The sequence below is a fragment of the Camellia sinensis genome, chromosome 6 (genome assembly GCF_055761805.1).
Source record: "Camellia sinensis isolate YWXY chromosome 6, ASM5576180v1, whole genome shotgun sequence".
NCBI classification, from domain to species: domain Eukaryota; kingdom Viridiplantae; phylum Streptophyta; class Magnoliopsida; order Ericales; family Theaceae; genus Camellia; species Camellia sinensis.
Genome location: NC_138966.1, coordinates 82,089,243 through 82,113,945, shown reverse-complemented (window position 1 = coordinate 82,113,945; position 24,703 = coordinate 82,089,243). Strand labels below are relative to the sequence as shown.

Sequence of the window (24,703 nt, the reverse complement as noted above, 5' to 3'; positions counted from 1 at the left end):
CGGCAGTGGTTTTTACTTGTTATCGCTATTGTTTGGGCTGTGTACTTCTGTGTGCAACTTTTGTATCAAAGTGTTGCAAAAGCGTTGAGCATCGCCAGCGGATCCATGTCTTCGAGTTAGCCAGCATTGTCACCAGGATATGGGAGATCGTAGCTTTATGTCGAGGTGTGATACATGGCGTGTGGTTCAACTTCTGGGTATGATGAAGAAAAAGTTTGGACAGTAAAATATGGGTTTGATATGTGTATATATATATATATATGTAAAATATGGGTATGGAGGAAGAAGAAGAGAAAGAAGAGAGAGAGAGAAGAATAAGGAGGATATAATTGTCAATTTACAACTTCTGTTAACATAAGTTAGTGTGCATTTCAATCCACAAACCACGTGGGGGTTATGTGATGATTTCGGAATGTCAAGGGGGTAAACCGTACCCGGCCCAAACCACAGGGGATAAAGTGAAGTTTGCCCTACATTTTATCATAAATATAATTTTTAAATTTTTTAAATTATGACATATATTTTATATTAAGTAGGGCTGAACAAGGAATCCGTGAAATGCGTAATCCGAATCAGTCCATTCCAATCCAGTAGGTTCGTATTGATTTTTTGAATCCGTGGTTCGGTTTTGGATTGAAGAATTAAAAATCCATAGTCCACGAATTGGTTCCGGATTGAACCCCATGGTTCCAGATTAGAACCGATCCAGACCATATACAAATAACCTATATTTTTATTATACATCCTCTCCCATAGTATCTTCTCTTATTCCGTATAAAACCTAAACTCAAATCTAAACCCGCATAATATCTTCTTTTATTATTTTTGTTTGTTAGTTTTTAGTTTTAATTTGTAATGGTCTAAATACTTATAGTGAAACCAGTTTTCTTATGATTGTTTAAATACTAGAACAGTATGTCGCTATTATAGAAAGACATGTTGCTATTGTAGAATTAATATAGCGCTATATTTATATTTTTATGAAATTAAAGTGCTATACATATTTTATTATTATTATTTAATTATGTGAATCTGTAGTCCTAAACCGATCCAATTAGTGTTTAAATGGATTGGTTCACTTTGGTTCTATAATTTAAACGGATTGGATTGGTTTCAATTTTTTAGGAACTGTAGGTAACGGATTAGTCCTGATCTTATCCCAATTCGGTCCAATTCGAACCATGCTCACTCCTAATATTAAGAACTTAGAGTACACAATTAACGACAGAAGAATTTTTTTTTCCTTATATGTAACTCTAATAAAAATGAATACAATTTAATTATTTTTAAATTATTTTTACTACATATTCTAAATAAATTTTACATTGTTATTTAATTTTAAAAATTAATTTATGATTATTTATCTATATCGGTATTATCTGATCTATATGTTTGTAATTTTCAATAATAACTAGTATGTTTTTTTTTTTTTTTTTTTTTTCGGGTACATCGGAGAGTAAACCAGTATGTTGATGGTGACCACGAACAACATTATATTAACTTTTTTTCTTCATTTGTTAATTGTTGAGTAGGTTTGGTATGGCAAGTGACCACTTGCCTCATTTACTTTTCAACGATCGGAGTCTACGAAGCTCCACGCTATTTAGTGGGACCATTTACACGTGTCATCAACTCATTCGTCGTATCAGGAAGAAAATGGTTGTCCAAGTTAGTTCCCGCGTAAAATTCCCCGCATTAAAAAACCGTTAATAAAAATTAGTAGCTCGCTTTTGCTTTTGTCCACTCTTCCGAATCTAAAATCGTCCATCCCATAAATCGGAAGCCCCAAAATTCGCAATCGCAAATTAAGAAAATGACCTTCGCCGACCGGAAGCACCGTCGGAGCCCTAGGACTCCCTTCCTCCCTCAGAATCACGGCGACTCCGAACACTCCGAAGGCGGCTTCGGCGGCGCGTCGTTCTCCGGCGCAGTTTTTAACCTCTCGACCACCGTCGTCGGTGCCGGAATCATGGCCCTTCCGGCCACTCTGAAGCAGTTGGGGATGGTCCCGGGACTCATCGTTATCGTTCTCGGCGCGATGCTGACGGAGGCTTCGATCGATATGATATTGAGGTTCAGCAGAGCTTCCAAGGCGTTCTCTTACTCGGGACTCGTCGGCGATGCGTTCGGTGGTGCAGGACGAAACCTCTTGCAGGCCTGTATCGTCATCAACAATCTCGGCACGCTCGTTGTCTACATGATCATCATTGGTACAATCCATTGACCTCTCTTTCTATTGTTGATCATACTTCCAATTTACGAAATCAGTTTTTTGAAATTTTTGTTTATTTTGTTGATCATACATTTAGGTTTTATATGTTTTGAATTGAGCAGACACTAGTGCCAGAGTAATTTTGGCTTGGTTAAGATAAAATACTAGTTCAATTACTTTTTTTTTTTTTGGTTCTCAAAGTATGAAGTTTGTGTCATTGTAGTCGTTAATATTGAAATTATGTCAATTTTGTCCCTGATATATAAAAGTGTTTCAGTTTTATCTCCGAACAAATTCTATCAATAGGCATTAAAGTCAGGATTAAGAGTGGAATTCACTTAAAATATTACATATTTAGTCCCAAAAATATGTGGTGTCGTTAATGTAAAAAATTATCCTGTCCCTAAAATATGTGATCGGTTTTATCTTGATCACCAAAGTTATACATTTACCCTTGACTTTAATGCCGTCGATGACGAAAAGAGGTTTGGGGATAACTTTCTATACATTGTGGATCAAATTGAAACACTTTCTATAGCTTTGGGACTAAATTGACACAATTAAACATTGGGGAACCAAAATGACACAAATGTCATATTGAAGATCAAAACTGTAATTCACCCTTGTGAGTAATATGCTGTACCTTGCTCTGGACGCAGCCATAGTTGCTCTTAATTGGGTCACGGTTCACCCTTCAATTGGGTAACTAGGTTCCTTCGCCTACATGTTAAGGATGCTAGTGCTCTTCTTTGTTTACGTTTTGTTTGACACTGTTTTGTTGGTTAATTTGTTGCTCATTTTTGACTGTTTGATACTGATCAAGCAATGTGAGTTTGTGAACAGGTGACGTGCTGTCAGGGACATGGTCAGATGGGATCCACTATTCAGGTGTGATGGAGGAATGGTTTGGGCAACAATGGTGGGACAAACGTTCCGTCCTACTGCTTCTCACAACCATCCTTGTTTTTGCTCCTCTTATTTCATTCAAACGCCTTGGTGAGTCTTTGAATAGTGTCTCCGTTTATATATATGTATAACCTTTTTTAATTTTACTTAATGTGAAGATAAAACGCAAAATTCAGTTATCTGTGTCTCTAGTAAGCATGGCTTAGGTAGTTTAGGTGGGGTTGAGAAGAGGTGAGATTGTTTTTCTACTAGAAAACCACCTTGAAAAAGTCTAGGACACAAACTGATCACAGAACCACCCATGTGAAAAGGTTGTGTCTGGCCCACACCCATGTGAGAGGGTTGTGTCCAATTCTGTGATTAGTTTATGTGCAAGTAAAAGAACTAAACCGGCTTGAATAAGTGATGATTCAAAAAGTAAACATTGTAGTAAGCTCAGTTTGTTTATCTTCACATTCAGCATAGCATGTGTGATTAAACAAATTGACATTTGGCGTTGACGTTGCTTTCAAAGTCAATGGGTGCCTACTTAAGCTCAATACAGCCCTCCTCTAAGAACCTGCCAATCCACTGATGGGGTTATTGATTACCTTTAGTTGGTACACCAAGTCATTAGGTGCAATGAGCATCATGAGACTGGTTACACTTAACCAACAAAGTGAATTCCTATTTTATATTTGAAGATTCAAGAAATCTCTTTATTTGCATCTTATTGTTATCATCAGTATTAAGACTTAAGAGCCCTACCAGGCCTAACAACACAATGCAATGGCTTTTAGTGTTGCGTTGGGGAGAGGACAACTATTCCAATCAATTTACTAGAATGAAAATAATGAAGATCAGTAAAAGGAAATTTGGAAGCATTATTGCAAAGCTATTGGTTGTATTTATGGTGAAAGTATCCAATTGGATATTTTAGATTGCTGTGGAACCAATGAACATGGTACTGGTGAACACTTTCCAAACTTCATTAATGGAAAGCCCTTTGGTTTGCTGGACAAGCTTGCACAGTTGGAATGTTGGAGAAAAAAACCTCAGAGGCTGTTTTTATTGCTCTTGACATCAATGCTTTCAGTAGGCACCAGTTTTAGTTTAGATTTTTTTTTTTGTCGGTGGGTTCTAAATAGCAGTATTGGGATACGTATTAGTATCGGTCGCAGTGTAATGGCATCCAAAGTATCAAGCATCACGTATCGGGAATCAGAAAATATGATCCTGAAATTTTGAAAATCATTCACTACTCTCCTAAAATTCAATGATAAATTTTTCTTTTAGTGATAAACATCATTTGTCACGTCTTGACGAATGTATTGATATATATGTAATCAATTTTTACTTCATAAGACAATAAATACAAATCAACTACAAGAGTTATTATATATTGTCACATCTTGTCACTTATTTGTAGCTATTATATCATTCGTTGCAATAAATGACAATTTCTCTTATATAATTATGGGTTGACTATGAAGCACCGACACTTCAAAACAAATGACGTATCCATGTCAGACACATGGACACTTCGGGGACATGCGGCTACTTTGGGGACACGTATGGGACACGCCACATGGCGTGGCACCTTATTTAATTAATTTATTTTTAGGGCTCACGCCAGGATACTTTAGGGATAGACTAGGGATATGCCAAGTTGTCTTTTTCCCCCATTTTCTTTAGTACTTTTAACGAATATTGAATGGTGAATGTTTACTATTTTTTTTTATAGATTTAAATACTTAATAGATCATCTATAAAAAAAAGATATAAACTATAAGTATTAATTTAAATTTTTTTTTTTAAATGTAGAATTAGTTATTTTTATTAATACTGATTGTTTGTGAATGTAATATTAATCTAGAATGCAAATAAAAATATATGAAAAAATATTTTATTGCCGTGTCCCAGCCGTGTCCATGTCCCCATTTTTTTAAAATCGTTGTGTCCCGTATCCGCATTTGTATCCGTGTCCGTGCTTCTTAGTGTTTTGATATATATTGTTACATCTTGTCACTTATTTGCAGTTATTATATCATTTGTTGCAATAAATGACAATTTCACTGATTCTTTTTGTTTTTATTATTTCAGATTCATTGAGGTACACATCAGCCTTGTCTGTTGGTTTGGCTGTCGTATTTGTAGTGATCACAGCAGGAGTAGCTATTGTTAAATTGAGAAATGGAAGCATTGAAATGCCACGCTTGCTGCCTGAACTTGTTGATCAGGCATCTTTCTGGAAGCTTTTCACAACTGTACCTATACTAGTCACTGCCTATATCTGCCACCATAATAGTGAGTTCTAATCTCTTCATCCTCTCTGTTATGTTTTAGTTCCGAAAAGCACAAAAACTTCTATAACCTTCAAAGTTTGGTATTCTTTTGACCTCATAAACCAAATACTCAATTTTGTCCCAAAATGGTTATATATGTTTCTTGACTTGACTTCCAGGCTACCTGGTTTTGTGATGCTTTGTTTGTAAGTCCGAAATGAAGCTATTGGTAAGCTTAAAAATAAAGAATGCAACAGGAAAGTGATATTTTTATTTAATAGGATTTGCCAACTTATCAAGTTCTGAACAAGTTGACTGTTAACTTCACTAGAAAGTCCCAACTTTATTCTTTAAGCCTAGTTTAAGAAAAGTTTCTGTTATAGGGGTCATGGGGTCATGCAGTGGATTTCTTAAGTTTACTTTTATAGTTTGAAGACAAAAGGTTAAAAATACCCAATTACCAAGGAGGTGCTATTGATTTATATTTTAGATGATGCTATTGTTAAACAAATATTCCTGTTATATGCATTAAAATGTTCTTTTCCCCTATCTAGTCTCATTTGTTTGACAATATGAATGTGAACAAAGGTTGAAGTAGAGACATGCTCATGATTGGTATGCCTGTTCTTTATGATGAAATTCAAGTTTTGCAATTAGTCTGAAGAAAAACCTTTTCCACAGGTATTTGTTGTTGAAGAGTAATAATATATGTGGCTACTTTTTATTCATTGTAGCATTTGATTGAAGCCCACTATAATAAAATGGCCATCTGCTACCTGCAACTTAAATACTTAATTTAGCTGATTGAGGTCTTCATAGATGGTCATTGCTCTTATTTGTTGCAAAGATGGCACCTACTTATAGCATTGCATGAAATGTAATGCTTACAATATACCATAGTTATCTCTGTGCAAGACTTCAAATAATTTAGATATATTTAATTGCTCAGTTCCACATAATTTACTATTCTTTCTTGTTCTAATGGATTTTACAGTTCACCCAATAGACAATGAACTACAAGACCCCAGCCAGATGAAGTCAATTGTCCGGACATCAATCACATTATGCTTATCTGTCTATCTTGCTACCAGCTTTTTTGGATTTCTCCTCTTTGGGAATCACACACTGGATGATGTACTTGCCAATTTTGACGCTGATCTTGGAATCCCTTATAGTTCCTTGCTTAATGATGTGGTGAGAGTGAGTTATTGCATCCACCTAATGCTTGTTTTCCCAATCATATTCTTTTCCCTTCGCCTCAACCTAGATGGTCTACTTTTTCCATATGCCATTCCGATTGCCTTTGACAACAGGAGATTCTTCTCAGTAACAGCGGCTCTCATGGGTTTCATTTTTCTGGGAGCCAATTTTGTGCCTAGCATATGGGATGCCTTCCAGTTCACTGGTGCCACAGCTACTGTCTCCGTTGGATTCATTTTTCCAGCTGCTGTTGCTCTTAGGTGAGTCACAATGATTATAGTTACTTTACTTGCAAGTTGCCACATTTAGCAATAGTCCATTCCAAGAAATGTGAACATGCTTCGTTGTATTTCAGATCCATAATGGTCCAAAAAAATAAAATTTGCTGGTTTAAGGTTCAGACTAACAGTATTTCGACAATTCCTTTCTTACTGGCCTTATTTTGTAGCTAGCACAATAAGATTAGTTCAATTTGGATCCTGAGATAGTATACAAAAGGCACATTGTTGGATGATTTTGTACCTTTCTATTAAAAAAAAAAAAATCCTCAAATATATTTATTATTTTCCATTGTTAAAACTTAACTTTCATTTTGATTTAGAATGTTGTAGAAAAGATTCAAACTATTTTCTAAAGGATTTCCATCTATTCTGGAAATAAAAAGGACATTTTGGTTTTAAAAGCCTCTTAATTTAGATTCACAGCCATACTTGACCCTTATTTTTTTTACTGGCAAGAATTTCCTGTTGTTGAAGTTTTTTGGGCCATGTAAAGTACCAGGATCATAATTTGTTTTCTTATACTAAAAAACTCAATCAAATAGCTTCACTTCTTAAAAAAGGGAGAATCTGCAGATTGAATTGTTGTATCTGCATGTTGATTTTAGAACCTTCCATCTCAGATTTACAGAATATGACATTACCTTGTCTCTAATGCATCATGATGATATATATATTTTTTTTACTTCCTCATACAGGGATACTCATGCAATATCAACAAAGAAAGATAGACTGGTATCGTGGGTGATGATTTTTACTGCTGTGTCTTCGAGCACTGTGGCAATCTCCAGTGATATTTACAGCATTTTCAACGGGACAACGTAGTTGGAAGCTGATACCGTTGGAGAATTTTGGTGCAATTCTCCTACAATTGATGCATCTTCAGATAATTAATTCGGTTGATATAGAATCACTTGGTTGTGGTAAAACCAATGCTTCATTTCCAGTTCTTGAACAATCCCCACACACCAATTAATGAAGGACCCTTGTCATGTATCAGGGTTTTAACATACGAACAACACAGACGTTCAAGGCTGGTTTGGTCCACCTTATGCAGAAGGGTTCATAAGAACTTTTTGAAGTGAATATTTTTGTTAAAAGGAAAGGATTGGCTGTGGAAATTTGGAATAATTCTTGAAACTTTGTTTGATGTTCGTCAATTCATTAAACACAATAGGAAGATATGACATGTTCACATTTTTTAGTCTATCAATTTGTAACTTCCTGCATGACTAGAAGATGTTTTTTTGCTTCAATGAGATTTGAGATAGAATTCCTAGTTATAGTTCTCTGAAGAAGCTTTATACCTTGTTCAAATGTTCACATCAAGCCTGTTAAATGGTGTTTACCTCCGTTCAACAAAGCTAAACTTAGAAGTACCTACCTCAGTTTTTCCATTTTCATTTTGGATATTTGATTTTTTCTTTTTCCACCTCTCTCTCTCTCTCTCTCTCTCTCTCGGTTTGCAGATCGTGGCTCAATTTTAGGCAAGAAAATTGAAGTCATCAAGTTAGCTATAATCTGATCATGTAATTGGGTAAATATTCTTATACAGTAAATGGTGTTTAATATACATTCCTATTTTTTGGATTATGGAAATTAATTCTCTTACTAAGGGATTGTCTGGGATGACCTAAATAAGTGCACTTTTTATCTTTTTACGAAAAGATGTGTAGAAAAGTAGAAAGATGATGTGATAAAAAAAGATAAAAAGATGGATTATTTTGTATATGCCAAACTTGGCCTAAATTTTTGTTTCTGTCAACTACATTTGAAATTAAACTTCATTGTGCCAAATAGTTTGTGAAATAAAACCTTCTGGACAAAAGACAGGTAAGACATTATTTTTGTCCTAAACAAAATCCACAAAAAATTTTAATTTCAGTTCAATCTCATCTGAATAATTACTTCATTACGGGTTAATATCAACTCAATTTTATCAAATAATGAAACAATTTCAGCTAAATTTATACTCAATTTCAGCAAATAAACCAACAATTTCAGCTCAATTTAATAATAAGGGTAAATTAATAATAACAGAAGGATTTAGGCAGAGTTCTCTTTATTATTTTTTTCTCTTTTTTTTTTTTTCTTTTTACCTTCATAAATTTTAAATCTAAACATGTAGGTGCCGTTTGGTAACACTTACGTTTTCAGTTTTCTGTTTATATTTACAAAAATTTAAAAAACTCAAATAAAAACTTGTTTGGTAAAATTTTTTATTTATAAATCAGTAGTCTCAGTTTATAAATTTGGCCAAAAAATGAAAACACAAACAATGTGTTTCAATTTTGAGTTTTTAGTTTTTTTTTTATCACCCAACATTAGCCACCACTCGCCACCATTTTCCACCACCGTCTTCCGCCACCACCACCCACTACCCACCCTCCACCACCACCTGCCACCACCACTCACCACCCACCTGCTACCACCAGCCACCACCCGTCACCACCACCCACCACCCACCTGCCACCCACTCGCCACCACCACCCAACCCTCGCCACCACCACCACCACCACCACCACTCACCTGTCATCCACCCGCCACCACCCACCACCTACCACTACCATTCACCGCCTGCCCCCACCACCCGCCACTTACTTGCCACCACCATTCACTACCTGCCACTGCCAGCCAGCCACCACCACCAGCCACTTGCCACCCACCAGCCACCACCACCCACCACCACCACCACCACCACCATCACCCACCACCCACCCGCTACCCACCTGCCACCACCACCCACACCCACCATCCACCACCACCACCACCACCACCACCACCAACTCGCTACCATTTACCACCCGCCACCGTCACCCACCCACCCACCACCACCACCACCACCGCCACCCACCCACCCACCACCACCGCCACCGTCACCCACCCACCCACCACCACCACCGCCACCGTCACCCACCCACCCACCACCACCACCACCACCCGCCACCCACTTGCCACCACCACCATTACCACCACCCACTCGCTACCACCTACCACCGCCACCGTCACCCACCTATCCACCACCACCACCACCCGCCACCTACCCGCCATCCGTCACCCACTTGCTACCACCACTCACCACCCGCCGCCGCCGCCGCCACCACCACCACCACCCACTCGCTACCACCCATCACCCGCCACCGTCACCCAGCCACCCACCCACTATCACCACCCACCCGCCACCACCTACTACCACCTGCCATCCGCCACCCACCCGCCACCACTACCACCACCACCACCACCACCCACTCGCTACCACCAGCCACCATTACCACCACCACCACCACCCACTCGCTACCACCCACTACCCGCCATCGTCGCCCACCCACCCACCCACCACCACCCGCCACCTACCCGCCACCCACCACCACCCGCCAAAGGCCACTTACCACCCACCACCCGCCACCTACTCGCCACCCATCACCACCCGCCATCCGCCACCCACCTGCCACCACCACCCACCACCCGCCACCCGCCACCACCACCTCCTACTCACTACCACCCGCCACCGTCACCCACCCATCCACCGCCACCACCCACCACCGCCAGCTACTCACCACCCACCGTCACCACTTTCCACCATCGTCTTCTGCTGCCACTTGCCACCACTTGCCATTTCTCAGGTTTTTTTATATTTTTAAAATTTTTTAAACATTTTGTCAATTACCAAACGTGTTTGTAGTTTATGTTTTTCAAAAAATAAACAAAAGCCAGTTTATAAAATTTTTGTAAATATAAACTGAAAACGTAAATGTTACCAAACATACCCGTAGTGTTAATATTTGATCTTAGAAGAGAAACCAAAACTCTAGTATGCTTGTGTGGGAGGTTGTGCTTTCTCTTTCACATTTGTATTTAGGGGTGAGCATGGTTTGGATTGGATTAGATTGGGATAAAACTAGGACCAATCCGTTATTTACGGTTCCTGAAAAATTGGAACCAATTCAATCCGTTTAAATCATGGAACCAATCCGAACCAATCTATTTAAATATGGATTGGATTGGTTTAGAACCACAGATTCACATAATTAAATAACAAAAAAATATATATATAACACTTTAATTTTATAAAAATATAAATATAATGCTATATCAGTTTCACAATAACAACATGTTTTTTTATAATAGCGACATACTGTTCTAGAATTTAAACAACCATAAGAAGACTGGTTTCACCATAAGTATTTAGACCATTATGAATTAAAACTAAAAACTAACAAATAAAATTAATAAAAGAAGATATTATACGGTTTTAGGTTTGAGTTTAGATTTTATATAGAATAAAAGAAGATCCTATAAGGGAGGATGTATAATAAAAATATAGACTATTTGTATACGGTCCGGATCGGTTCCAATCCGGAACTGTGGGGTTCAATCTAGAACTAATCCGTGGATTACGGATTTTTAATTCTTCAATCCGGAATCGAACCACGGATTCAAAAAATCAATCCAAACCTATCGAATTGGACTGGACTGGATCGGATTACAGATTTCACGGATTTCTTGCTCAGCCCTATTTGTATTTAAGAAGTTAGTTAAAAGTTGATTTTTTTGATTTTTTGATTTTTTGATTTTTGTGATTTTTTTTGAAAAAACTTGTAAAAAAGTAGAGAGACAATATAAACCAAAATAAATTAAAAGTTAAAATTTAGTTTTTAACCATCTTTCCAAATTAACCTAGCTCAAACCGTTGAAAATATTTTGCGCCCCAAAGCTTGTATTTAAAGTTATGTGTCGAGCAGGCCCGACACTGAGGGCAGGCAAGAAACGCCTGCGCCTTGAGCTCCAAATTCGGGCTCAAAATAGGAGCTCCAAATATAATTTTGTATTTTAGATATATATATATATATATATATAAAGGTCCAAATACTAGTTTGAATGGGTTAGTTTTGTTAGCCATTGAAAAAGATATGGTAGGTAAATTCGATTATGCAAGTTTCATTAGTAATTTTGCAGCTAAAAATGTGAGAAGAGTAATATTTATGTGACAGTTGATTCAATTATAAACTCGATATTACTAAACTATAAAGCAACAAGACTAGATTTTTATTTTATTTTTTGACTATTTGTAATAATTACTTCTTATCTTAATATATGAAAGTAAATTTTTATTTATAGTTTTAATAATTATATATACAAACTACAAACAAATAAAAAAGTTATTGGGTATGGCTTCTGTCCAGTCCGACCGAATTGGACCGTGCTGTTGGGCTCGTGGAGGCCCACCACGGGTCCCGTTTTGATAATCTGAACCGTTGAATGTGTAAAAATCGTCGAGTACTATATGTCTATAAAAAATCACGTTGATCGGATATCGATAGTTATGTGATCAAAACAGTTTTTTATCAACCGTTAATTTGTTCACCGTCCAATTTTTTTAATATGGAACTGATTTGATCATATAGCTATCGATATCCGATCAATGTGATTTTTTACAACCATATAGTACTCGACGATTTCTACACATTGAACGGTCCAGATTATCAAAACGGGATCCGTAGTGGACTCCCACAGACCCAACAGTACGGTCTAATCCGATCCCAAACTGAACAGAAGCTATACCCAAAATTATTATAACTTATCGTTTTATTTATAATTATTTTTTCTCCAATATAAGAGGAGGTCACATTTCCAAAATCCGCTTTGCCCCCTAAATCTCATAACCCGCCTGGTGCCAAGGTTGAATTGGGTAATTAGCTTGTTTAGTCATTCAACACTTTCAACTGCGGAATTCAGGAAACCAGCCCCCACCCCCCCCCCCGATGTATATATATTATAAATGGAATAAATTACACCTTTTTTTGGTCAAAAATTACACTTTAACTCTCTTGAGATTTTGCATAATTACAATGACATCCCTATAGTTTCTAAATTTACACCGACCCCTTTACTTTTTGGATAAATTATTTATTTTTTTTAGATTTGTGGATAAATTATTTATGAATCCTATTTGAAAGACTTATACAAAATATGGTCCTATAAAAAAACTTATAAGCCAATAGATCTTGTGATTTTCTTATGGACACGTCTACCCACAATCTTAATTAATTAATAACTTGATTAATGATAATACCATATATGGAAAATTCAATATTACGATATATTGTGATCATATCTACATTGTTAAAAATTTAAAATTCAAAACAACCTAATTAATGGGAGTGCCATATATGGGAAATCCAATATTACCATAGATTGTAATAATATCTACATGGTTAGAAATTTGAAATTCAAAATAATCTAATTAATGACAATACTATATATGGATTAATTAATGGCAATATTATATATAGAAAATTCAATGTTATCATAGATTGTGATCATATCTATATAGTTGAATATATGATAAATCCACTATTACCATAGATTGTAATCAAATCTATATGGTCAAAAATTTGAAATTCAAAACAACCTAATTAATGGTAATTCTATACATGGACTACTTAATGGCAATACTATATATGGGAAATCTAATATTATTATAGATTGTGATTATATCTATATGGTTGAAAATTTAAAATTCAAAACCTAAATGTAACGTGTAACATATCAAACTCAATGTGACATTTCCAAATCAACATAGCATTGCCATATGATTCTGAAATTCAAAATAACTTAATTAATGAAAATATCATATATGAAAAATCCAATATTGTCATAAATTGTGATCATATCTATATGGTTAGAAATTTGAAATTCAATACGTAAATATAATATGTAACATCCCAAACTCAATGTGACATTTCCAAACCTAACGTGACATTAGAAACAAATTAGGGATATAATAGTACACAAATATCATTCATTTACAATTCATAGGATCTTATGGAATACATTCCTATTTACATACGACTTAAAACTCTAAAAGAAGATTCATAAAACTTCACATTAAATAAGTCTTCCAAATAGGACTTATAAATAATTTCTCCCTATTTTTTTCGACATTTTCAAAAAAAATTTCTTATGTCATTTAGTCCGTAGATGCTGTTAAGTTTTAGAACGAAATGATGAAAATGCGTCTCTCATCTTCTCCATAGTTCTAATACTGCCAACTCTCCAATTCACCTTCTTTTTATTTTTTTATCTTTTTTTATTAAAGAAAAATTACACATCAGTGTATATTTAAAAAAAATATATTTTCAAATTAATGGAAGGCTTTATAAACATTAAAATGTAAACTTATAAACTTTTTCATGAATTTTTAATTTATTTTTTGAAACATCACTAACATGTAATTTTCCATTTTTTATCACTAATTATTTCTCAAAATAAGTATTTTTAATAAAAAAAAAATCAAAATAACTATATTCAAAATATCTATATGTATTTTTAAGATAAATTTTTTTATTAAAAATATGTATTTTCAAATTTTTATTAAATTCTCAAAACTTTTCATAAGAAAAAATTCAAAATGCCTATATGCACTTAGTGTGTATATATATATATAGATATATTTATTAAAATAGATGTTTTGGAAAATTTTATTCAAACTCCAATGTCTCAAAGTAGCTATTTTCTGTCATATATTTTTAATAATTTATATGCTCAAATATAAATTGGTGATTTTCTTTTGGAATTTGAATTTTTTTATATTTTGTAATTTTTTTAATAAACAGCTTATTTAATTTTAGTATAAGGTTTAATGGTCATGCATTGGCTCTTAATATGTAATTGTTCTTGTGTATATATGTTGGTCATTATATGTGTCTTGGTTCTATGTAATAAAATGGGCAACGATTCCATTTCACAATAGAATGGATTTCTATTTATTATTTAAGAAAACTAACATTGGATCTAATCGTTTTAATTGATTACATATATTCTTTTAAATTAAGGTTTAATAATAACGGTGAGACATAATATGTTAATCTGTAAAGTTTTTTTTATTCTAGAATTTTATATATATTGATGAATTGAATACGAAGGACTTGAGATTCTTTTGTGTTATAGAATAAAAACATGTCTAAATTATAGAGTAAAAGATTATCTAATTAAAGAAATATGCAACATTGAAGGATCGTTTGATGGATTTCAAGGAGTTCATTTTTGTTTTAAAAATAAATAAATAAAGAAGTTTATTTGTTTTAAATTTTTTTAATAAAAAAAATTTAAAAATTCAAACAATAAATGCATTAATTCAAATAATAAATTTTTTATTATTTATGTAGTGTGAAATATATCTCATGTGATATAGAGTTTTTCTATAAGAAAATTTATTTTTAGTGATATTGTTGTATCAATGAAAATTAGTTTTTTTTTTTAAAAATGTTTTAATAATATTTTAACAATTTAGGATTTTTGTTTAAGATTGTATGGAATTTAGAAATTTTGTACAAAATTGCTAAAATATGCATGGGTCTTTGTTAATTTTTATAGATAATGTAATTAAGGAGCATTCTTGGCATTTTTGACCTCATTACTTATGATATTAACAAATTCTGTTAAATGACCTAAGGAAAAGTTAACAATAAGAGAATCATGGCAATAGTTTCAAAAGAAATGAAAATCAATGTTATTATTGACACAATAAGGGAAGTTTGTACAATTATGTTATTAATAAGAGGAGGTAAGTGTAATTTAGCCTTACAAATAAAATAAATTACGGTGATACTACATGCACTAATTAGTGTATTTACTAATGTATCAATACTAGTTATGACATTATTTTGAGAAAAAATTAGTCTAAGATCTCTCTCCAATTTTTTGTAATGAAAAAGATCCATAATATTGTTTTATGATGTCTAAGGTCCCTCAACCCCCAACACCCATATATCATAGGGAAATTTGATCCCTCATATCAAATAGCCAAGGTTTCATTGTCTCTCCACCACTTTTCCCTCTCTTACTCCTCTCCTCGACGTCCAAAGAGATCGCTTCGAAGGCACTTGGATCTCTTCATCTTCCACCACCTCTCTCAACATCACCGCCGATCACTCCAACTCTGATTTCATTCTCACTGTCAATTTCCACGATAAAATCCACATGAGTCAAAGAACACTTCAGTGTGCACTTGATTTTTTCATTTTGTAGTTTTATGAATTGAAAAGTATTTTGATGAGCTGATGCTTATAGAGTGTGATTTAACAGAGTTTGTATATGAACTTGAAGTTCATTGTGGATTTCAATCAAGAAAAATTTTGATGCGATTGTGCCTCTGTGAATTCCTTTGGATTCACTCTTAATTTGTATGTACTTGCTGCTGATTTGTTTATAGTTTTGTTAATCAGAATCTCTAAATGGTCCAGTTGTTTATGGAATTGGAATTGGAATTATACAACCATACATTTTTTGACTTGTCTGTGAATTGTACAAACAGCTGCATACTCAAACGTGACCTTAGTTTACTAAATCACCATAAATCTATAATTTATTGCAGGGTGCATTCATAAGGCTTCGTTATTATTCAGAAACAAAAGAGAAACAATAATTATAAGCAAACCAGAGAATTTGGGAAAGATGGAGAATGAAGTTGGAAGAGAAGAGAGAACAAAAATTTTCTTTGGTTTGATCAATTTTCTCTAGTTGAGTCAAAACACAATTTTTTCTGACATGTTTAATTTTCTCTAGATTTCTCTGGTTTAGAATTTCTTTGGAAGAGAAGAGAGAAGTGCAATTTTCTCTGGTTTGATCAATTTTCTTTAGTTGAGTCAACACACAATTTTCTCCGCATTAAATAATTTTCTCTATGATGTTAGAATGCTGTGACAAAGGGGGACAAAAGAGAAATTCTCAAGTGCATTTTGTTGAGTGATAGAAGTTAGAATCTTGATATTGAAGTAGGATCAGTATTAGTTGTGAGTTATTTTTAAAAGATTGTGGATTAGATTGTCATAATGTTGGTATTTAGCACCACAATTGGTACTAGTTTTTGAGTTGTAGGTTGCAAAAATTTGAATTCAGAGAAATTTCAATTTTCTCTGGGTTTGGGAAGTCTAGAATTTCTCAATTTTTTCTGGTTTGAAACCACTACTCAGACCACCACCGCATTCATCAAAGGCAGTGGTAGAGATATCAAAGATGAATTGTGGGAAAAGAGTACTAAAAGCTTGAAGAGATTTGTAAACTAGAGAAAATAGTGAAGATATTTGAATAATAATGAAGCCTTGTGAATTTTCTCTGGATTTGGCAATTTCTCTGGATTACTCTTGAATTTTCTTTGGATTGGACAATTTTCTTTGAATCGATATTGAGGGACTTTAGACATTATGAATATATTGAATATCCTTTATACTGTAAAATTTTAATATTAGGAACCTTAAAAAAAAAATCTCTCAGTATGACATTATTTTGACCCCTATAAATTATAAATACCAAAACTTTCTTAAATTATATCAAATCATGAATTTGTATATTAGTTGATACAGTAATTGGTACAGTAATTGATATATACAACATTATTCAATAAATTATAGAATAATGCTTGGGATCCCCTTTTGGGGGTCACCCCCTCACCCCCTTTGCCATGTGGCAGGGGGTGATTGGAGGAGCAGGAAAAAAAAGAAAAAGAAAAAGAAAAGGTAACCAATGAGAGAGAGAGGGGGTCAAAGGGGGTGGGGGAAAAGGGGGATGAATCATTACTCTAAATTATATATTATGCCTTGGATTCACCAACGGGAAACAGATTGCCTTACGTGTAGGGAAATTCCAATTGACGTGAGATGCAATCTAGGTGTTCTTTTTTTCTTACCTTCCCTTTTTGCTCCTTTTAAAATTTTTTTTTTCTTCTTTTCTTTCTCCCTTTTTTTTAATTTTTTAATTTTCCTCAGTCAATATGATCGTCAAAGTTTCTGCTACCCCACATATAGTTCTGTACTCTATTTTATCTTATTTTTTATCGTTTTAATATAATTCACTTAATTGACTAAGGCATAGTTTAGGAAGTTAGTTTTGGTGGGTTAGGGGTTAAAATAGCCACAAAAAACAAAATAAGTTATTTTAGTAACAAAAAACAAAACATTAAATCTAACCCATAATCATTACACTCTTCTCTCACAAAAACAGTTAAAAAAGTCAAAAAGTCCTTCATAAACCAAACTTTTTAGTCCCAGACTAAAAAAGTCAAAAAGTCAAAAAGCTAACCCACTTGCCAAACAAAGGCTAAGAAATTGATGTGATGAATAAGGTCTTCTCCTATTCAATGTTGTTTATGTTCAAATCTCACTATCATGAGTAATGAAAGCTTTTCTCCTCTCTTCTCTTTCGTTTTATTTTATTTTTATTACAAAAAATAATAAACTACATAATTGAGTCTTGGCTGTTGGGTCATGTGATTGCATTTTTTTTTTCATTGTTTAATGTCTAATTTAATAAAAATCTTATAGTATAGTTTCTCTCATCCCAATTAAAAAAAAATAAACAAAATCTTCCTCATTTGATGCTAATATTTAAAGGAATACAATTTCAAGGTCTCCTCGGCTGTTTCAAAACTTTTAAACAAGAGATGTGGCACCCATACATACATATTTACATGTGGATTTCAGTAGCAGGTATGTATGTGCATAGAGAGAGAACAAGATATAAATGAGTTGTTTGGGATGACCTAAATTAGTGTACTTTTTGTCTTTTTATGAAAAGATATGCAGAAAAGTAGAGAGATGATGTGATGAAAAAAAGATAAAAAGTATGTACTTATTTTGGGTTGCCAAACTTGACCAAAATCAACAGATGTCAAATTTGTGCCGAATCCAAATAAATTTTGTTTACCATGTCCCGTTCTTGCTATGCATCTAAATTTTTTACATAAATTATACATACCTTTTGAGATTTATCTAAAGTATAGATTGTCTTCTATGATTTTAGAATATATACATCCCCCCCCCCTTCAAGTTTCTAGTCATATAATAAATGATTCATTTTTATTAATAAATCATCAAGTTATTTAATAATTTTTAATGATATTAAAAATATATTTCAGTTAACAATTCAAATAGATTTATTATTGTAGAATAATTAAAATTTTTCATTTATTTATTCTATTAAATAAAAAATTATTTATAATCTTTAAATTATAAAAATTAATTTATATTTTAAATAAACCTGAGGTGTGTGCTTGTAATTTATCCAAATGGTTTTGTTTCCTGCGTGAGAGAGAGAGAGTTGACAGAGACCCATCTTTGGGAGAAACAAACGCTGTCCATATAATATTATGAGACAAATAAATATACTCCACCATAGATTCAACCTCTGATATCTGATTGCAGGTCTCTTCCTAGACATAATTGGAGCGTCTCTACTCGCGCAGATCAAATTGCAAAAGTTGTTGTTTTGATAACCAAGGAGACCTTGTATTATATCCTCAAACTCCTGAGGTTGTTACACGTTTTGTCAACGACATAAGTGGGATGACTACCCAAACTTGTTGCGTACCCAACTAATATTGTGCCATTTTGGGAATATGGTAAAAAGTCATGTTTTTAGACAAAATGTCCAAAAACGTGGCTGCCAAAAACGTCAAAAAAGTCATTTGGCAAGTGCTAAAAACGCAGCCCTAAAATTACAAATTAGGGCCTATGAAAAATAAATAAAAAAATAACTCTCTTATGTTGGGTAAGGGTATTTTGGTCATTTTAATTTGATTTGACACCATAAATAAATATTAAACTAAAAAGCAAAAAGCCAGCTTTTTACCAACTTCCCAAATCACTTTCAAAAAAGCCAAAAAACTTGGCTTTTGGCTTTTTACCAAGTTTTTTGACTTTTTTGGAAGTGATTTGGGAAGTTGGTAAAAAGTTGACTTTTTGCTTTTTAATTTAATATTTATTTATGGTGTCAAATCAAATTAAAATGACCAAAATACCCTTACCCAACATAAGAGAGTTATTTTTTTATTTATTTTTCATAGGCCCTAATTTGTAATTTTAGGGCTGCGTTTTTAGCACTTGCCAAATGACTTTTTTGGCGTTTTTGGCAGCCACATTTTTGGACATTTTGTCCAAAAACGTGGCTTTTTACCATGTTCCCAAAATGGGTCAATAGGAAAATGTTTGGAAGTTCAGAGAGGGTACTCTTACTGATGTATTGATCATTAATGTGTTTGAGTTTTGTTTGAGAGTTATGTCTGATAATGACATGAATAGTTCAAATCATTTTGGAGGTTATGAGATTGTGTTTTGTAGAGGGTCTCTATCATTACTATTATAAATAAGAGACTTTTTTATAAATTTCTTTTCATCTACTTATGGTCCATTTAGTCCACATTATTTTCTTATATTCCAATAAGTCCTATAAGCGACATAGTTACCAAAATACTCTTAATAATGTTCACATTTACAGTGTGAATGTTCAATGATGTGAATGTTCACACCGTCAATGTGAATGCTCATACTATTAATGCAAATGTTCACACTGTCAATGTGAACATTCACATGTTAATATGAATATTCACATTGTAAAATATGAATATTCATATCACCAAACCGCTAACCGTTTAAAAAATATTTAAAATGGTAGAAATATCCGTAAAATACTTTAAATATGATAAATAAGATTTGGTATTTAAAGTGTTCAAAAAATAAAACTTATTGAAATATAAGAATATCTTATAAACTAATTAAAATATAAACATTTTAAAAAAAAATTCTAATAAATCTCTCGATAAATAATACTGGCCTCTTCTCATCAAAAAAATAAAAAATAAAATTTATGAGACGAGTACTTGTCAGTGGGGTTGAAGAATTATACTATAAATCAGTGGAAATTTTTTATAATTACAACATAAATGAATGGTAGAATTTTAATTACAAAGTGGGGAAATTGATTCCACGCGCCGACTCATCACCCTCTTTCTTCATTTCATCCCGTTCCCGTTAGGGGTGCAAATGGTCGGGTTTTACCGAACTCAAGTTCGACTCGTTTACTTATCGAACTCGTTTATTGAATTTAAACTTGGCTCGATAAGAAATTGGGTTTGAGCTTGGCTCAGCTCGGCTCGACTTGGCTCGATAATTTTTTTTTAATATTATTCATATTATTTAAATAAAAATATTTTATTTACATTATTTATATATAAATAATGTATTTATACAATTATTTATATTATTTAATATATAAATAATATATTTATTATATAATTTAAATAAAGATAAACGAGTTGAATCCTTGCGAGGTCAAGTTCGACTCATTTATTAAACGAGCCTAATATTCGAGTTTGAGCTCAGCTCGTTTACTAAACGAGTCGAGCCGAACTGAGCCGAGCTGAGCTTGTTCATGAACAGCTCGGTTCATTTGCAGCCCTAGTTCCCGCCTCCTCTCTCTCTCTCTCTTTCTCTCTCTCTCTCTCTCTCTCTCTCATCTTCGGTCTGTCCTTTCTTAGGCTTCGTTTGAAAAGTCTTTTTTGATTTTTTTATTATTATTTTAACTTGAGGTTAAAAATTTTCGTTTTGATTGAATTTTTGATTTTTTTAATTTTTATGAGAGAAAAAATAAAATTATTATAGTTTGAATATAATATTTTATTTTATTAAATTTTAATCTATTTTATTTTTGTATGACTATTTTAACCTATTAACCTATGCCAGATATGTCACTTTCTCTCTCTTTTTTTCTTTTTATTTTGTTTTCATTTATGTTTTAAAAAACATGTAGGAGTATAACTTTTATTATATATATATATATATATAATTTCAAATTGTAAAATAAATAAAAATATACTATTTTTATAAATTACATAACTAAAATATAATTCAAGTTGGTATGAAGACTATCTAAAATTTTTAAATAAAAATATTATTTAAGTCTCTAAGTAAAAATATAAAAATTAAAAAAACACATTACAGTAAGTGCAAATGATAAAAAAAAAAAAAAAAAAACAAAACAAAAATGACACACTTTGTTATGTTATGTTTTCAAAATATATGTAAACTAGTTCAACGAAAATAAAAATAAAAATAAAAATATTAAGTCAAATTATGCAATTAAAAATAAAAATAAAAATAAAAATAAAAATATACAAACATACAAATATTAAAAAATATATTTTTGTTCAAAAAAGTAGAATCATACGAAAATGAAAATGATTTGCTTTACCAAATTATATTAATTTTTTAGAAAAAAAAAATAGAAGAAAAAATTTAAAAATTCAACCAAATATTTTATTTTCAACTTTAAAAATAGTTACAAAAAATAATTTAAAAAAATTAATCGCACAGTATATTTCAATTTTATAAATAGTTATAAAAATACAAATAGCAAAACTTAGTCACAAAAAAAAAAAAAAAAAAAGAATTCACATAGTATAGCTTTAAGAAATATATGTGCGGAGTGGAAGTACAACAATTTGCATCCAAGTGCAAATTTAATCTATATGAGGTGCAAGTCGAATATGTGTAAGAAACTTAAAAATGTCAATAGACTAGCATCCTACATAGACTTGGCTTACACCAACACAGAATAGACTTGCACCTCATACAAACTTGACTTGCACCTCACATAAATTCAACTTGCAACCCCACACAAGCTATACCATACAGATTGAATTTGCACTTGACACAAATTGGACTTGCACCTAGCACAAATATTTTTAAAGTTGAAATATACTATGTGAATTATTCTTTTTTGTGACTAATTTTTACTATTTTTATAACTATTTATAAAGTCAAAATGTACTATGCAATTAATTTTGTAAAATAATTTTTTTACCTATTTTTAAAGTTGAAATATAAAATATTTGGTTGAATTTTTAAACTTGGTATTTTATTTGCTCTAAAAAAATTAAAAGTATTTTGGTTAAAAAAAAAAATCATTTTCATTTTGATACGATTCCATATATTTTTTTTTTAAATATTTGTATGTTTGAATATTTTTATTTTTATTTTTAATTGTATAATTTGAGTTTTTTTTTATTTTTTATTTTCGTTGAACTAATTTACATACATTTTTAAAATATATATTTTGAAAACATAACAAAACAACAAAACAGAGTGTGTTATTTTTAAATTTTTTTTTATCATTTTCCCTCAGAATAACTTTGTTGTTTTAATTTTTACATTTTTACTTAGAGATTTAAATAATATTTTTTATTTAAGTAATTTTAGATAGTCTTCATATCAACTTTAATTATATTTTAGTTATATGATTTTTAAAAATATTGTATTTTCATTTATTTTAAAATTTAAAATTATATATTTAATATTAGTCTCATTTTAAAGATATCATTAATACCTTTTTTAACGATTAATTTTATAAAAATTAAATTTATATATTAAAAGTTATTAGTACATGTTTTTTTAAAAATAGATGAAAACAAAATAAAAAGAAAAAAGAAAGAAAGAGAGAGAAAGTGAGAAAGGAGGGAAGAAAGGATGAGAGAGAGAGAGAGAGAGAGCTACAGTCAATTTAGGAAAATGCTATGGACCCAAACAAATTACCAAATTTTTTACCAAGCCTATCACATGTGTGTGTGGGATCCACACAAATCAAATGTGTATGGGTCCCGCACCCATGTGAGAGATTTGATAGAAAATTTGATAATTTGTTTGGGGTCCCTAGCATAACTCATCAATTTAACCACCTTTGTAATTAAAATTCTTTCATTTATTTGTCTTGTAATTATAAAAAGATTGTCTATTTATAATACAATTCTCTAACACTCACTGATAAGTAATTGTTCCTAATTTGATAATAGCCCTGTTTGGTAGAGCTGTGGGAAAGTGCTTATAGCTTATGCCTAAACAGCTTATAGCTTATAACTTTCAGCTTAAGCTGATTTCCAGCTTATTCTTAAAGCATCTCCTGCCCCACTCAAAGAATAAGCTGTTTTCTGACTTCCACAAAGCTATAAGCTATAAGCTATAAGCTAAACCAAACACATCAAAATAGCTTAAATTAAGCTGAAAGCTGAAATAAGCTGAAATTAAGCTGTACCAAACAGGGCCAATAAACATGTTTCGTTAAACAAAGGTGCAGTACGGATGGACCATATGATTGGGAGAAATTATATTTCGTTTGATGCTCCAAATTAAAGTTTGATTGGTTAAAATAGTGAATTTCATCACTTTTGAGTGGTGTGGAGCCTTCTCATATGGTGATGGTGATGGTGATAGTGATGGTGCTGGTGCAGCAGGGGTATGAAGTATAGTAGCCTTGTTGCGAAGGTCGTTACGAGTTTTTTTAAGCATATTTTGATGATTCAAAACGTTATATTGTAGGGTTCATCAAATATATCTTCCATAAACATAATCATAATAATAAAAAATCAATAGTCCCATGATTAACTCCTCATTGGTTTTAAAAAAATTATGAAAATCATTTTAATCGTTTATTTTTTATAAAGAAAATGCAGTCTTGTTATAAAGTTACAAATGTTCAATTAATCTAATTTGTTAAATGAATAATCTACTTTACGAATTTTATAATATGAATAATTTAAATTATCAAAATAAATAAATTTGGCACAAACCACTAGGGACACTCACAATAACCTGCTGTGCCTTCCCAAATCCGAGTGGTGGTAGTGAGGAACATGGAAAACTAGTCCAAAACTCAACAACATTGTCATATATATATATATATATATACATATTAGGGATGTGAGTTCACTTGATGAGTGTACTTAAAATATGAATTTCAATTTTGAATTAAAAGCATATCTTTTATGTTGCATAAGTGGTGAAAGTATTCTTTATTAAGTTAATTAATGGTCACATGTTTAAATCTTATGTCCCTCTTGTAATTATTATTATTTTTTTCCTTTTGGATGGAAGGGAGAAGGTCACTTGACAATATGAAAAAAAAAATTGATGAATACCAAGTAAATTATTCACTTTCAATAATAGTATAAATATAGGAGAATATATATTTCTGTCCAAAACAAAACAACATTGTCAGTTTCTCATATGCATTATGTG

General features: G+C 32.3%; 1 protein-coding gene across 1 annotated transcript; it reads left to right on the top strand.

The window, feature by feature from the left end:
- Nucleotides 1-1,680: 1,680 nt before the first annotated feature.
- On the top strand, nt 1,681-8,155 carry LOC114291099 (amino acid transporter AVT6A). Its single transcript, XM_082874083.1, has 5 exons — nt 1,681-2,210; nt 3,056-3,208; nt 5,201-5,404; nt 6,377-6,842; nt 7,559-8,155. Exons 1-5 carry the CDS (start codon nt 1,814-1,816, stop codon nt 7,683-7,685), a joined length of 1,347 nt encoding a protein of 448 aa, XP_082730209.1. The 5' UTR covers nt 1,681-1,813; the 3' UTR covers nt 7,686-8,155.
- Nucleotides 8,156-24,703: the final 16,548 nt, after the last annotated feature.

What these genes read in the sequence shown, in the direction of transcription:
- LOC114291099 (XM_082874083.1), top strand. Translation starts at nt 1,814, where the DNA reads ATGACCTTCGCCGACCGGAAGCACCGTCGGAGCCCTAGGACTCCCTTC. An exon ending in TGTCTACATGATCATCATTG is followed by an intron (nt 2,211 to 3,055) that starts GTACAATCCATT and finishes GTTTGTGAACAG; the next exon opens with GTGACGTGCTGTCAGGGACA. An exon ending in CCAGCTGCTGTTGCTCTTAG is followed by an intron (nt 6,843 to 7,558) that starts GTGAGTCACAAT and finishes TTCCTCATACAG; the next exon opens with GGATACTCATGCAATATCAA.